Raw genomic sequence first — 17181 nt, forward strand, 5'->3', positions numbered from 1 at the left:
TCTCTGAAAATTGTCAAAATGTTAGAGCTATTTCAATAAGATAGAAATAATATACTATTGATTAATTAAACTCTTTGACCTATTTAGGAAAAAGTATTATTTTATTTAAAAGGAAGTTCTGGAGTTTTGAGTACGATATGCAAGCATTGTGTTAAGTTATACGTGGATTCTTACTAGTGTCAATTTTCTTTAGTCAAAGATAATCATAACATATTTTTCATTTAGGAGTATATCCTTCTTCTTTTAGCTGATAACTGTACACATTTTCTCAAAAGAAAGCCTGTGTCAAACTAAACTGTGTGTGATCAACTCATTTATGGAATTTTCAGACTACAAATTTGTAACAGTTCAAGAAAAACTAGAATTATATTGAAGGTTGTGGTGTATTAGAACCACGTTAGTCAGATACAATTTGTGTTCATAGTGTGAACTCAAAGCTTTTCAATTACTGTGGTCTAAACGGTACCTTTAAAACTTTATTCACACTAGGTAGTTGAATAAAAGATTTCACATTGCAAGAAGTAATTGTAACGTCATTAGCTAAAATAAGAGGGCCCTAGGAAGAAAGGATTATCATACATTAAATAAAAAGTTCACCACCTTACAGCTGTAATCCCGTTAGAAAAGATGATTTCTATCTAACTTAATCAGCCAGAGGTCTTTATTGCCTGAAGTATTAATTGATTTAGGTCTTCATTAAGGTCAGAGGTACACATGGCTGACCAGAGGCAGCCTATTAGTGCGTTGTCAGTTATGCTTATTTACACTGGCTGAACATAATGGTGGGTTATTTCACTGTCAGGTCAAGGGGTCATTGAATCTTTTGTACACCCTGACCTCTTAAAGGGCAGCAGTCACTCAGACACCAAACTGCATTTGTAACAAAGATTTGGCTGATTGCATATTGACTCCATCCTTTCCAAGAAACACACATTTGTTCATATGGTGCAACTATTAACATTGGCCTAAATACCTGGGGGTGAATGGCTGAAATCTCTCCATTGGAAGATCCCTGCAGTTTTTGTATTATGCCAGCTAATCCCTAGCAAGTTTAATAATACCAGCAGGAAATGTTTCGTAAAGTTTCTGTAGTTGCTGTTGGCCTTTCATTAAAAAACCAAAACAAAACAAAACTCAGTGTATATCTACAGGTATCCTCTTTCTTCTGTTTCTTTCTAAGTAGCAATAATTACAGCTTTCTCTTGCTAATTAGCAGCTTATGTCTAATTTGTTCTTATGTCCATTTAAGTCTGTTGTTCTTATTCTTTCTTTTCCTGAATTATATTTTATGGGAGATATGTTGTGTCCTTTTGGTAACTTAAAGTACTGTTAAAAACTTTTTTGGGGATAGAACAGTTCAAAGTAGCACCAAAAGTTCTTCTAAATTTTCCTTTCCATGGTACCATAGATCCTTTCCTTCTGCCTCCCTGAAAAATGAATGCAACTTAAAAAAAACCAGGTGAAATAAAATAATAATTTGCTACTATACTGTCTTCCCTCTGTATTAGCTGTGATCTAGGTCTATATTACACTTAATTCCTGTAGCATAGCTATACCACGAAAAGTCATAACTCTCAAATAAGAGCTTATTGTTCCTATCTGTAGGGTATGGATTGCATACTCTGAGGTTCTGATTGTCTACTGCATTCCCTTGATTATTTACAGTTGTGCTAACTGTGCAAAACAGTTGCTGAACTATTATGTTAGCTTATTAAGACTCACCTTTCATTTAACTTGCAGTGATACAAATGAAAAAAAGGGAAGAAATGTCGAGTTGCATGAGGTCCTATTTATAAACTCTTTACTGTTGTGGGGATATATTGGAAATAAATTGGTACAAGTGAGCATCTCAGCAGTTGTTATGGTTTAACCTCAGCTGGCAACTAAGCACCACGCGCTGCTCTCTCACTCCCCCCAGCTGGGATGGGGGAGAGAGTCAGAAGAGCAGAGGTGAGAAAACTCGTGTGTTGAGATAAAGACAGTTTAATAGGCAAAGCAAAACAAGGAATTCATTCACCACTTCCCATCAGCAGGCAGACCTTCAGCCATCTCCAGGAAAGCCGGGCTCCATCATGATTGAGGGTTACTTGGGTAGACAAACACCATCACTCCGAATGTCTCACTTTCCTCCTTCCCCCAGCTTCACATGCCGAGCATGACATCACGTGGCCTGGGATACCCCTCTGGTCAGTTGGGGCCAGCTGTCCCGGCTGTGCCCCCTCCCAGCTCCTTGTGCCCCCCCAGCCCCTCACTGGTGTGGTGGGGTGAGGAGCAGAAGAGCCCCTGGCTCTGTGTGAGCGCTGCTCAGCAATATCAAAAACATCCCTGTGTTATCAACACTGTTTTCAGTAAAAATCCAAAACAGCCCCATACTAGCTACTATGAAGAAAATTAACTCTACCCCAGCCTTAACCAGCACAGCAGTACAAGTCTATTTATTTTAGGTTTGTCAAATCATTAATGAAGTTTTAGCACTGGAAATACGTGTATGGGCTGCAGTGAAAATTAAATCATCAGTGTAAGCTGAGACATCTAGTGTATAAATACACATCCATTATATTGTAGTTTTGTTTCTATGCTGAGTTCACTGGATATGCAGGTCCTCTAGACTTGATACACTGTGAATCTATAGCCTGAAAGATCTTCTGTTAGCCTTGTAGATGCTCCAAAAAGATAAACTGTTGCAAGGTTCTAGCAGGGTTTTGCAGAACACTTTCACAACACAGGGAATAACACCATACATTGTGACATCTCCTGTTGTAAGATTTCAGTACTGTGAACAGGATACTATGATGTCTTCCCCATTTTAAATGCTTTTTATTCTACTAACAGTTTTGAATATGATGCTTCAAACATTCTGGAGACAACCTCTTGAAATCTGCTAAAACGGTGTTTGTACCGGTTTGCTGTTTTGTCCCTGCTGATTGTTTATTTATGCTTGCTTTTCAAGACCAAGTCACTGGGAAAGAGGAAGAGAAACATCCCTCCTCCTTCCCTTACCCTAACTTACATTCTCCTGAAACACAATTGCTGCAAACCTGTGGCCGTGTTTTGACTCGTTTTGCCCTCGTTCCCCCTTGTATCCACCCCTCTGTAACATGGTGGCACGTTAGGAACACTGTTTTTCTGTTAATTACATCTTAAGACACAAACAAGTATGTTAGGAACAGAGGGATTTTTTAAATTGTTTTTGGAGAACTCTGCAAAATTCCCACTGAATCTAAGCCAAAAGCAGTGCCAATTTTGCTCAAATACTTCAGATTTTTTTTTGACCTTCTTATGACCAGTGGGGCTAATTGTATCAGAACTATCCAGGATACTTTAAGAACGTGCAATCCGGGTCCGTATTTCAAAACACTGACAGATACTTTATCGTTAATTAGTATTCATATTATGTCTCAAACAATCTGTTCAAGAATAGGGGAAGTGAACTGGTTGAACAGCTCTTCTGTCTACCTAATAATTAACATGGGTGATGCATGGAAAACCAGCAGCCCAACAGGCAAAAAGGGAAGAAATATTGCCAGTGTGATTTTTTTTCTGCAGAAGTATGAACTACCTGTATTGGAGTTTTTTACTGATGCATGGATTTCACTTTCAAGAGGTGAAAATGAATGGCTTGCTTTAAAAACAAACCTGTGCCCCTCTGAATCATATCTTTCTGAATTTGTTTCTCATCTTGTCAGTATGCCACTTCGTAGCTGGCTGGACTCCCTTGTTCAATGGCACATATTTTAAAATAGCACTGTAAAAAAAAAAAAAAAAAAAAAAAAAGACCATTTGTTCTTATAAACCAAAATATTACTTACATATTTTTTTCCAAATTCAGGATTATATATAGCATTATCAAAACAATATTTCAGATATTTAAAACAATTTAAATAGTAGATGGGTGGCAGTTGATATGTTTCCTCTCTGCCTCCTCCCCCTCTTCAGCTGCTAATCATAGAACTTGTATGCCAAATTGTATAAGATACTTTTCCAATAGTTACATGTGTGAGTCTTTTGTGAGACACAGACAGTTATGAGGACAGATTTGGAGTTGCATATGGGTCTGTCACATGGTTTGATTGCCATGTCTTCTAGGACAGATTTCTTTTTTAATTATTCTTAATTCTGAGGAATTTTTACAGTTTATACGGTAAGTTCTGCAAAATTCTTCCTAAAGATTCCTTGCACAGTCCATTTTTTCCTTCTCTTTATTCCTAGCAAAATGCTTCCTGTGCTGACTTCAAAGCTGTTTACACCCACCTTACTTCCCACTTCTATACTTAGTTTTCTTTTGATATTGAATAAAATTTACTGCTTCACTGATCAGGAAATATACAGACTTTCTAGTGAAGTGCAGCATAAGAGGATGAAAAGTTTTGATATTTACATTAAGATTTTATAATAAATGTTTGAGATGTCTGAATAGTAAGAATAAATAGTTTCCTTTGCTGGCTGCTATTAAAAAAAGTAGGTCTTCAGAGTGTTGCCAGGAAGACTTTAGAAACTCAGCCCAAAGTAATTGCATTGCAGTTCAACTTAAAACATATGTTGATGGTATATCTAGCCACCCATTTAATTCCATTTTCAAAAGATGAGTGCATCTCTTTGGTCAAGTGGCACTCTTCTGCATTTTATTTTCAATCTGCAATTTCCTTTTGCCTTCTGGTGGATTATCATGACTTTCTTCATGCACAGTCTTTTAGTTGTTCTGCAAGTATTATTTTTATGGTATTTTTAAACTAGTTTACTGAAGACATTACAGATATATACTTATACTTTCTTACATATTCTTATGTAAAACAGAGCTAACTTAAGACTTGGAAGTTTTAAAAAAATAGCACTGAACCAAAGATAGCGTGCATCATCACTCCAAATCAGAAAGCAAGAATATTTAACTATGTTGGGGCATCAGTGTGATCCAGCATCTGTAACGGAGAGTAACATCAGATGCTACTGTTTGGAGCTGACACATACATCCTTGTTTTAACTGTTAGGTTAAATTTTATTGTAGTACTTTGTTTCTATATTGTAGTTAAATTCCCTATGAAACTGTCTTCACACAGGCATGTTTGCTTCATTTGTGACAAATGATGTCAAAGAACAGTACTGTTGAAAGAAACTACCTGAAAAAAAAGTGCTTCCCTTGCCTTCTATACACTCCCAGAGTCTTACGTACTTATTCTTCCTTTCTTCTAGGTTGGAGATGTTCTCTACTGTGCTGGACAGATTGCTCTGGTACCTTGCACGATGCAGCTTGTTAGCGGTGGCATATGGGCTGAGGCCATGGTTTCCCTCCGTCATGTTGAGCGAGTTCTTCAAGCTATGAAACAAAAGACTGCGCTCCACCACGCGATCACAGCCAGCTGCTATGTAACTGACAGGAAGCACATTCCTATCGCTCGCTCTATATGGCAGAAGAAGTTGAGAGAATGTAAAAAGGTAGTTGTGATACGCATTTTCTTTTTTCTGGGTTGTCTTTTTTTCCCCTCTCTAAGTCTTGTAGTAATATCAGAATTTTCTCAGTACATTTCCAAGGGGTTCAAGTAAAACTGATACAATAAGGTTTGATTGAGCTGTTTGTTCTGGCTCATAAATGGTTGTGCACAATTGAGAAAGAAAATTGCTTAATAGAAAGTTATATTCATCACTAACTTTGCCTTAATTCCCCAAAGCAGTATGTTAAAGAGCAGTCAGTTCCTCCAACAAAAATGTGAACAATACCTTATTTGAATTCCTCTGCCCATATATTTTTGCATAATAAGAACTGGGCGTTTTACTTCCAACTTTTTGTGAGTTGTTCTGCTGAGGTTTTTTCCCCACTCTTTCTTACAAGCAATATTGTCATGACAACTGAGTTTAGCAGTTTAGTGCTTATTATTGCTTATTATTCAACTGAACTTTTAAGACCAGATCAGGGTGTGCCTGTCTATTGCTTGACCCTAGATTATCTCTAACAGCATAATAATTTGCACAGTGATTTATAACAATACCATAATCATTTCTGTTATGTATGTACCACTTTTCTTAAATAACCATGGAACACCCTGCAAGCATTAAAAAGCCACAAATATTGTAAATAAAACATAACTGCTCCATAAATGAGTAAAAAAACTAGTAACTGCATAATTGCTGTATAATTTAATATAACTAATTATTATGGTTTCTCAGGGAAATACATGGCTTGGAAGCATAGTATATGTTAACATTGCCGTAGAAGATGGAAAAATGTATCTGAAACTTTCCTCCTGTTTGCCTTCACTTTCAGTCTTTGCACTAGGCATTTCTCTTTCTGAGTAGAGTTGTAGGCTTTACTTAGACGCTTACACATTCCACCTTGATTTATGAATAAAAGACCCTCTTAAATAGTGTTTACTACCCCTCGAGACCCAGTGTATTGAATCTGAATTCAGTTCAGATTTTTTAATGCAGTTCAAGTTTTTGCTGTGTGACTGGTTAGTACCATGCACCATGACCACAAAGCCTACCTGCTTTACATATGTAGGATTTGAGGGCAGATTGGTAGTGGCTGCCAGTTCTTTGAAACTTTTCCTTTTTCCAGATAGAATCTTTTAGGTCTCCTATAGTTAATACATGTACCAGCTACTCTTCATTGAGTCTTTGGTTTCTTCTTCTTACTGAGATGACTAGGCAGTACTTTCTCAGCTATGTGAAAAACACTGATGAGGTTGCTTGCTTTAGAGCTATTACTAATATCTGGCTCATGTCACTTTTTGATTGTTCAAGCCATAGCTTAAAAATGGATTGCTGCCTACACTTACTTCCATGAGGAGTTAGATGCCTAACACTTTTCAGGAATGTTTAAGAAAAAATATCCTAGAGGAGCACCAAGCAATCCTAGAGGATGTTTGTCAGTCTTATGCTGTGCTTATCAGATCTTATCAGATCATACTCATTAATGACAGTATCAGAAAGAGCAAAAAAATATTAGCAGATGATGTAGTGTGTGCTACAACACAATCTAAAAATGCTTTGGAAAAAATTAAAATATCAGTGGGAAAGAGATGTTATTAGCAGCCAGATGTTCCATTTTCTCTATAATTTTGGCAATAGGAGGTTCAGACAGAGAAACTGAATTTTTCCTCAGGCTATGCATACTTTTTTGATTGACGAGGGTTTGCCTACACAGCAGAGCAGAGAAAAAGATGTTTCAGACCCTTCTGTTACAAGGAACCAGAGGGAGGAATTGTCCTGCCCTGAAAATACAATGGTCCTGTTAATGGAAATAGAGATTTTTTTATTGGAGGAGAAGCATTAGCTGGCATGGTATTAGGAGAATTGTTCCTTTACTCTCAGAATAAGGAAAACAGTGAAGTTTGAAATTTGGAAGAACTTTGTGAAATGACTGATAAATGGTATGGCGATTGTACTTCTCCCTCGTTTATTCCATAGAGCCAGTGAAATTATAGTTTTTCCATATCTTAAAACTTTCTTTGGAGCAGCCTGTTGGGTGCTGTAAGATAGTGCCTTTCTCTGTGGAAGCCAGAACATGGTAGTTTTACTCTAAAGGCATTGTGCTTAAGAGTCTAAGTAGCATAACCCTTGAGTGGTTTTATTTTTTACTACAACAGACAGTTCTGTCAGATACCATGACTTCAAATAATGCTCTGTTTTCTTCAAGTAAACTAAGTCAGCCAAACCAAAAGTATTTCATTATTCTTGAACTGTATTTCCAACAGTGTCCAAAGGCCTGAATCAGCAGCAACCTACAGATTACTTAATAAGAATGAATGGTGTCTCAATTGAAATTGTTCTGCTTCTGTCATCCATGGAAAAAGGATGGGGTTTGTGCAAACAAAACAATGCATCTCAGAACTTGTTTCTTGTAAACTATACATCATAAGCCATAGAACTAATTATGTCTTAAACACAGGTTTTAGACTACATTTCTGTTCTGTTGAATGTTCTCTATTTAATAGCAACATGGTGGTATATTAAGATTGAGCTATTTGTATTTAACAGTGACTAAATTACATGCATCAAAACTGCCAAAGGTTTTTTTTAGAGCACCAAAAAAAGTGTGAGCGTTCTGTTGTATAGTGATGTCTGGTAAATATCCTCTACATAAATAATACTGTTCAGCAACTTCAGCTGAATCATTCTACATATTTGATGTCAGTAGTCTGTAAAGCACAAAAAGGGTTGTATAAATTCTTTAGGGCACAAACAAATTGGCCATAACCGAACATAATATAAAGACAAGTGTGAGAACTGTTCTCTGGATGTGTTTATATAACACAAAAGGTTTATTTCTAAGACAGGATGTTGATCAAAGCTTCATTTGAGATAAGACCACAGGGTCAGACACACCTGGACTTTAGAGGACTTCTTGACATATTGGCAGTAATAGTTGTATTTTAGGAATTTCTTTAATTATGAAGAGAAAGATAAATTGAGTATGTTTCAGAATAACCAAATTATTTCACTGATTACCAGAGGAGTGGCTCTAGTGAGCATCAAGAATGGGAGGGGATTGTAAGAGAGGGGGGAAATAGTAAGCAGGCTGGACCCCTAGCAACTTCTAGCTTGTTTCAGTCACCCAGCCTCTGGCCCCTTCCTTATTCCAGCATCATTCCTTGCTTCCTACACTACTCATTTCCACTGCAGTCACCCTGATTTCCCTCACTTGAGATGGCAGCTCGGTATCTGTGCTCCCAGCACTGTTCCCTGCAGCCTCACCCCTCCAGTATAACCCTGGGCATTGCCTCCCTGGACTCTAGTTACCCACAGTCATCAAGGGTTGTGTCCTTAGAGCTGGAATCCAGACCTTGCTCCTCATTCTTCTTCCTTCCTGTGTCCCTTTGAGTCATAGTGTCATTGGAAAAGCCATTCAGAGTGACAGAGAAAACAGAAATCTGGTGGAGGGGTGGAAGACTGCAGCAGAAAGAAAATAGTAGCGGGGAGGGAATGACAAGAAAGCAGCCCCACTGGGGTGTCACTTAAAAAAAAACACCGGGCTAACAAAAAGATTTTTGCATTAACATTTTGAACATACGCAAGACAGATTTCCTTTGTTAAAACTAAAAGTTTATCGTAGGAACTGAGATCTAGAGCGAGGGAGCTAAAGTAAGCATTTAAGTTCCGCAGATGGATAAGGCTGCGCTGTTGTTAAGTAGTGGGTGTTGGAGAAATTAAAATATAGTTAAGGGAAGCAGTGATTAAAATCAAAAGCAAAAACAGGCTGCAGTTGTAGAAATTAAAATCTAGTTGAGGGAAGCAATAGTTAGAAAAAACAGCGGCTGCAAAAATAGCATAAAGAGAATTATACAAACAAACAATCAAAGCCAAAACCTAGCAAAAATAATTGTAATTAACAAATACAATGCCAGCCATCAGCAGCTTCCCCCCACCCTATTTTTAAGTTACACTCTTTCCACAGTTTCTTTTGTGATTCCCTCGCATGCTTTGGGATATTTTGACACTCTTGAGGAGATGCATTTAGGGAGCTTCTTTAACATAACTAGTCAGAAGTAGTAACAATTGTGTGGTGGAACAGTTTGTGCCTAATCCAGTAGTTAGCATTTAGAGCTTTTTTAAAATATATTTTTTTTTAAGTAGGAAAAAAAAAAAAAAGGCTTATAGCATTGCTAAAACTTTCTGGAAGAAGAACTGACAGTTTTCCAATTAAGTCTCATCTTGTGTTTTTCTTTACTTCACATCTTTTAATGACAGTGTCATGTAATATGATGATTTTATAAGCAGTTTTGCTAACTCATACAGCAGAGTAATCAATAGAAAAAAATAAGCCAGATGGGTTGTAGTCCATTTGTATTGGGCGGGACAGATGGCATTATTGATAGATGGAAATATTCCAAATAACTATTGTATAATGATATAGCAGTGACTGTGCCTGCAAAATTTTATTAATTTACTTTGTGTATGCACTTTATTCAGTAGGGGTTGAGTTGTATCATTTAGACAGTACTCCCGCTATATTTAGTTGGGAGCTGAGTCAACCCCCTGCCTTCTTTTCCCTCTCCCCATGGTCTTTCCATGCAGAACCATCCCTGCAGTACTTTGTTAGAATATTTCAAGTGGCGGATTGTACTTCTGTCTGTACAACAGGCTGCACTAGACTAACTGAGATGGACAAGATCACGATTACATTTTTTTATTCTACCTCTGAATGCCTGCTTATTGCTTTCTTTTGTTATCCCCACCCACCAATACAAAGAAGAAACATGCTGTACTGTCTCAAGATTTCAGCCATTCCAGCTTGTTTCACTGTTGTGTTTTATTCTTTTTACATCTTGCTAATCCCCAGCAATATTTGGTATAGCTAGGCCAATAAAATGTATCTATTTTGATAAACTGTGTAATAGATACTGGTTTGGGCTCTTGCTGTTCAAATGTATAATCCAATGGCAAAGTACTATTAATTCATTTTTTTCTTTGCGTTAAGAGCACATTAACTTACAGAAAAACTTGGAGGCCATTTTCTGCTTTTGAAATATAGTTCTTGATAAACGTGACTGAATGATAAAAATAAGTTTCGGTTCTTATTTTGATTTGATGGCGTATACAAAACCCGGAGGCAGTTTTCCAGAACTATCTGAAATGATACCTCTGATTTCTTTGTTATAAAAGAAAAATGTATGGGGAAATACTGTGGTATATTTAGTACACAATGTTTTGTTACCCACACAAAGTTTAGAATTGCCTGTATTTGTAAGTGTACCCAAAATATTGGTGAAAGGAGATTTTGAAACAGTGAAAACAGTGTATTTTGTTAAGAATAGAAGACAGGCTTGCATTAAAAGACAATATTTAATGTAAATGCATGATATATTAATAGCTCTAAGACCATTAGCTTATTATTAGCATATCTTTTGCTTTGGCCATTTGTTTTATACATACTATTTTTTTCTGCAGGTGATGATATTATAGATCAGTTCCACTCTGGGTTATTTTATTATGCAGCTGCCACTGTATTTTCCATCCTCAGTAATGAAGAATCTACCTGATAAAATACTTCCTGTGACACGAAAAAATGTGTCTTTTGGCTTTTGTAACACAGCTTGCATTTTGGCATTAGTTATCTGGTCCTCTCCCTCCAATAAATTCCTGAGCAAATGTACTACAAACTTTAAAAGTTCTCTAGCCCACCTTCTTCTGACAGAAGCTTTCCTTTTTTTATGATAAGCATTCAGGATGAGTGGCTGTGATCCCATGATTCTTTCAAATCCAGCAAAGAGTGCTACAGTTGACTTACTTTCTGCCAGGAATGCCAGTCGGGTTTTTGACAGTGTGTGTCTTAATAGCATGTAACGCAGAAGTGATGAAAAAAAGATTCACAATGTTTTATCTGATATGTATCGTGAATGGGTTTGTTGCTTATTTCAGCACTCTGGTAACTTGATGCCAACTTTAAGTATCTAAATTTAAACCTTTGGGGCCAGATTTACAAACTGTTTAGATGTCAAAAGATGTAAATGAGCCTGAACTAGGATTTTTTAAAAAAATATCTAAGAGCAGTCATCTAGGGGCACTTGGCCCATTCTAGGGAGCCCCCACAATATGCCTCCTTTGACAATCCTGTAAATACCATTAGTACTATCCGGTGTCTTCCCACATCGCCCCGCAAATAATGCACAGGTCCCAAGTCATAAACAAGCTAAATCCTGAACCAGAAGCTGTCTAGCTACATGCAGTGGTTTTCTGGAGTAATTATTATGTTTTCATGGCAGTCAGTTAGAATGGCGTCACGCATCTGTAACACAGCAGTCAGTTGCATTGTTCAGCCATGACTGTAGTATTTGTCGTATACAGACTGTCACGAATTTTAATAAAATTCATGCATTCTCTGACACTCTATCCTATGTAGAACAGAAGTAGCTTATGCTCAGATGGTGGAAGTTGAAGGTTTTTCTTGCTGCAAAGGATTGGACAGAGGTTTCATGTCCTCTTTACCTATGGGGAATATTACCATAAAACTTAAAAGGAATATAAAAACCCACTAGATTTCTGAGAGGATATGTACTTTTTCACCATCCTGGACAGATGTTTATAATATTCATGTACATGGTTTTGTGGGTTTTTGTATATTTTACTATATGTATTAGTTAATATCTATGTTTAATACAATTGTTATATTTCCAAGTAGTATTGTAAATTCTGTGTCCTATAGATAACAGTATAGGTAATACTAATTTAATTGGTCTCCTTTACCAGTTTCTTGGACAGAATAGTTAAAATCTGAGGAGTAGACATGCATGAATATTATAAAGGTATAAATGATAGATTAGAACCCTGCTACATATACATTGCAGTGAAATCTCACATAGGTTAATTAATATAATTGGTAATATTACCAGAAGAAAACTAAGTATTTTTGAAAAACATTGCCACCAGCCAGTACCTATGCCTATCAAAAGTTCAGTAGGAAGAAAATACATGTTTCTATTTCCCTTTTTTGTCTCATCAGGTTTATAACATTTATTTTGCTACTAGATGCTATTTCGAATGTTCCACAGTTTGATATATTAAACTAGGCTTCTTTTATGGCCCATGTTAAGAACACGCAGTGCATTCAAATAGCACAGTGGCAGTGGGTCTTTCATCTCGTGCCTAGTGTATTTCATTTCCCCTGTGTTCAGATTAAACAAAGCTTTTGTATTCATTTGAAGCAACTGTAATGAGAATATTTAACACAGGTCAAATGCAGATAGTGGAACTCCAGAGGTCCTTGAAAATAGTCTGCCTTTTGACGCTGGCCCATGGTGGGAGGTGAAAGGGTTGCCACTTTCACTTTTTTTTAAGGGAAGATCATGATATTCTATTTGTAATGTTAGTGGAGCCTTAATGAATTTTTAAAAAGAATATAGTCAACAAAAAGAACAGTGAATCAGTCTACATGATTTTAACTAAAGCCATTACTAGAAATTGGGTATATATATGTGGACATAAAAAATCATATGATTGCATAATGTTCTAAACGGTATACATGAATTCAACTTGTAGAATGTAAACATAAGATATGAACAATAGAAAATAAGAAAGGAGAGCATTTCTTGTGCAAATGTTTGTGTAGATGGATACAGATAAAATCAAATCCTCAGCTGGTGTAAGTCAGCATAACTGTCTGATTTCCATGAACTGATTTACACTAGCTTATTTGCCATTTACAGGTAATATATACCTGCATTTGAATGTTGTTTTTCAGTTAGACACAGTGAAGAAATGCATGTCAAGTTATTCAGGGTGGTAAACAGCCTAGTTCATCCAGACTGACTGATTTTCCCCTGCAGCAGTTCCCTTAGAAGAGGGGTTTTTTGAGTGATTCTTATTCTCCTTTGCTGAAAATACTAATTCCGTTTTGAGCCTGTCACTTCTGTGCTAGGCAAGAGGGCACATGTGCACCCACGGTTTTCTTAGGCCAGAACCTCCGGTCAAAAGTCTTAACGCATGATGGCTGTGGGAGCCATTAACAGGACTTCAGCCCGAAGGCGAGTCCCTGTTGTCAGGGCCTCTTTAGAGAGGGGAGAATGCCATCGTGGGTGAAACGTGATCAAGGTCCTGCTTTCACTCAGAAATCTTCCCTATTAAACTGTAGTCCCAATTACATCTAGGACACTTTAAATCCCCACAGTGAAGGAAGGAATTTCAGGAAAATCATCACCTTCAAAGTTTTTTTGCTCTCCTTTGGATAAACTAATCCTGCTGATGAAGACTGAAGGAAGAGCCAGATTGCCACTCCAGCCTACATAGACAGGTTTGTTAACAACTGGTCCTTCCTAAAACTGGAGCAGGTTAATCTCCTTCAGACACCACAAATGTTCCTTCAGAGTCGGTGCTTCCAACAAGTGGATGGATGTTAAGTACTAACCAGCTGTTCTAGGTCTTGGTCATTTCCAGGGAGGGTATTGTCTCTTCAGTGTGAGCTCAATAAAAATCAGAAAACTCAGATCTCAAAAACTAGCCAAACTTCTGTACTGAAAGTCCTCCGATTAAATCTGTGGGCAATATCTTCTTTGTCATGGTTATGCAGGACCTGGAAAACATTCCCACTGCAGGAAGGAAACTCACCTGCTGGATAGCATACTAGGTCGGGCTGGGATGGACTTAGCTTTCTTCACAGCAGCCCCTACGGTGCTGTGTTTTGGATTTGTGGCTAAAACAGTGCTGCTAACAGGCTAATTCTGCACAGTTTCAAGGCTTTCTGTTTTTCCCAGTCAGCACCACCAGTGAGTAGACTGGGGGTGGGCAAGAGGCAGCCACAGTGATATCCCGTACCATATTACATCATGCTCAGCAAGAAAAACTGGGGAGTTTCATCTTCCAAGGTGGCTGTTCCCCAGAGGCTAGCTGGGCATCGGTCTGCTGGTGGGGTGGGGTGAATGATTGCCTTTGCATCACTGGTTTCATTCATTTCACTATTTAAACTGTCTATCTTGACTCAAGAGTTCTCTCATTTTTGCTCTTCCTGTTGTGTGTCTTGCCCTGCTGGGGTGGGAGGGTGAGCGAGCAGCTCTGTGGATGCTTTGCTGCTGGCTGGGGTCCACACCACAAATAGATTCAGCAAAATACAACTGAAGAGAAACTCCACAATTAACTAGAAAAATTCATACCTGGCCTTCTCCCCATCAAGCCGCAGTCAAAATTAGAGCTCAGAATATCACCTCTTCCTTTTGAAACGGCAAGAATCTTATATCTACTCAGATACAGCTATGGTCTTCCACCACCAAAAACTTGAAAGAGAAAAAAAAAATAATAACCGAGGAAAATAATGTCTTTCTGGTAGTGGAAGTACTTCTTTATTTGTGTACAGTACAATCTAAGGCATCCTACTAAATTTCAGTACTTGATTATTTTATCTCTTGTCCTGTGTGCTGGTCATAATAACAATTTCATTTCCTCTTCCTCATCTCTGAAGGATTTTACATGGGCTTCAAAATCAATAATAAATCTTCAATTTCCTTATTCAGAAAATTCAAAGTAACCCAGAAATTATTTATCCTTTCCTGTACTCTGCTTTCAAAGTATGTGAGACAGCATGAAAGTGAGCTACCATTATTTTGAAACCACTTTAAATATTTGCATAGCAAAAATGAGTAGTGCTAACTGGCCAGTACCCAGTAACATGCGTGCCAGCTCAGCAGTGAATAATGACTTTCACTTTCCTCTCAGTAATTATTCAGCTTCATGAATGAAAAACAAAAATGCTTCCATCTGATATGATAAAAGTATATCATTCTCATCAATCCTTTAGCTGTAACACAATGAACACAGCTGGTGACACTTGAAATCTAACTTTGATTTTCTTTTGGATATTATTCAGTGTTAATATTAGGCAGATCTTTATGTATCTTGCTTATAAGCACCCTTGTGGAAATATCCTGGCCATCTCCTGTAGTTGACAAAGTAGTTACTTCTGCGTACATCTCAATGAAGAAGCAAGTGAGTAATTTTCAATGAATTTCTAATTAAATCAGTAATTTTGGTAAAGTTTTGTCATAATCTGACAAGCGAATGTTTGTGTGGAGTTGTAGATACCTTTTCAGTAATGTGTAGTCTCATAATCTGTGCACATTCTGCAGAATTACATGGAGAAGGTGTATAGGTATACAGATTTTTCTCTTTCCCTCCCTCCTTGTATACACGTATATACAAATGCATATTAATAAATATACACTACATACACATCCATGAACGTATATTTTTATTTTTTACTTGGTATAACAAATTTTAACAAACATTTATATGAATATGTATCACTTAAAGGCTGTTTATTGAAAACTTTCTATTCTGATCTTCTGTACATGGACTCATCTGCCTTCAGGAGCAGAAGAGTGAAGATCCCATTATATATGTCAGTAGTAACCTGAAAGGCAAGTCTTAATCTTCAGGAGAACAAGTTTGCTTTCCATATGACTCGTTCCAATGACTGCTGAGAACAGTTACACATTTAACTCCAATTTGGCTTATACTTTTTAAGGTTATTATGAACTTCCTCTTGTGAGCAGATGTGGTGGGTCTGGCTGGAATAGAGTTAGTTTTCTTCGTAGCAGCCCCTGTAGCGCTGTAGTTTGGATTTGTGACTAACACCATTCTAACAGCCCACCAGTGCTGGCTGTTGCTAGACAGTGCCTGCACACCATCAAGCCTTTCTCTTTTGCCAACTTTGCCCACACCCAGCAAGCAGGCTGGGGTTCAGCAAGGAGCTGGGAGAGGGCACAGCTGAGACAGCTGACCCACATGGACCAAAGAGGTACTATATACCTTATGAATTCGTGCCCGACAATAAAAACTGGAGCAGGGATGAGTTTTTCCTAAAGTAGCCATTGCTCAGAGACTGCCTGGGCATCAGTTTGCTGGTGGGAGGTGGTGAGTGATTCCTTTATTTTTTTCTCTTTCCTTCTGTTATTAAGCTATCTTTATCTCCACTCATGATTTTTTCTTGCTTCTGCCCTCCCGAGTCTCTGCCCGCATCCTGCTGCAGGGGGGTGTGAGCAAGCGACTCAGGGGGGCTTACCTGCCAGCCAGGGGCAACCCCCCACGGTGGACTTTTAAGAAACTGCATCCCTCGAGTTTGACTCCTGTAACACTGAACTGAGGGAAAAACTGTCCTGCAAAATTCAGGTTCCAAGCTGTTATGTAGGACATTATTGACCGATATCAATAGGTTGACTCAAAATAAAGGGCATGTGCAGTACTGACAGTTGTGTTATATTCTGTTTAACTGATCTTGCTTTGCATGTGTACCATATTAAAAAATTAAAGTAGCTGACTATACTGCAGAAAACAAGCATTTTCCCCCAAATACTCATATATGTAAGATGAAGGAATGTATATGCTTGTATTTTCTGCTGAAAATCTTCATTTACTAAAAAGTGCCACATTCAAAGTAATTTTTGATTGCACATCTATATATCATATTACTAAAAAAGGTGGCTGTCCCATTGAAGGAGAGCCTGGCAATTAACCGAAGTGTAATTGTGCCACCAGAATTTTCAAATCATTTTTCTTATGCCTCCGGTAGCATCACAATTTTTTTCATTGCACTGCAAAATTTAATTACAGGTTTAACAACAGTAGTTAATTTGGCTGTATGTGTACAGGTGATCGTGGTTAGAATATGTGAGGTAAAAGCTGACATTTGATTTGAAAATTAGTTCCGGAGCTCAAGGTCAAAGTGCAGAATGAAAGGAGACTTTCAAAGACAGCATCTTTGCA

General features: G+C 37.7%; 1 protein-coding gene across 4 annotated transcripts in view; it reads left to right on the forward strand.

Moving 5' to 3' along the window:
- Nucleotides 1-17181, forward strand: part of DPH6 (diphthamine biosynthesis 6) — a 210120-nt gene that overhangs the window by 141185 nt on the left and 51754 nt on the right. For all 4 annotated transcript variants that reach the window (XM_037395503.1, XM_037395504.1, XM_037395505.1 and 1 more), the window contains one exon: nucleotides 5188-5430. In XM_037395503.1, coding sequence (XP_037251400.1) covers nucleotides 5188-5430 — 243 coding nt within the window. The remainder of the gene's footprint in view (nucleotides 1-5187; nucleotides 5431-17181) is intronic.

Source organism: Falco rusticolus, chromosome 7 (genome assembly GCF_015220075.1).
Source record: "Falco rusticolus isolate bFalRus1 chromosome 7, bFalRus1.pri, whole genome shotgun sequence".
NCBI lineage: Eukaryota > Metazoa > Chordata > Aves > Falconiformes > Falconidae > Falco > Falco rusticolus.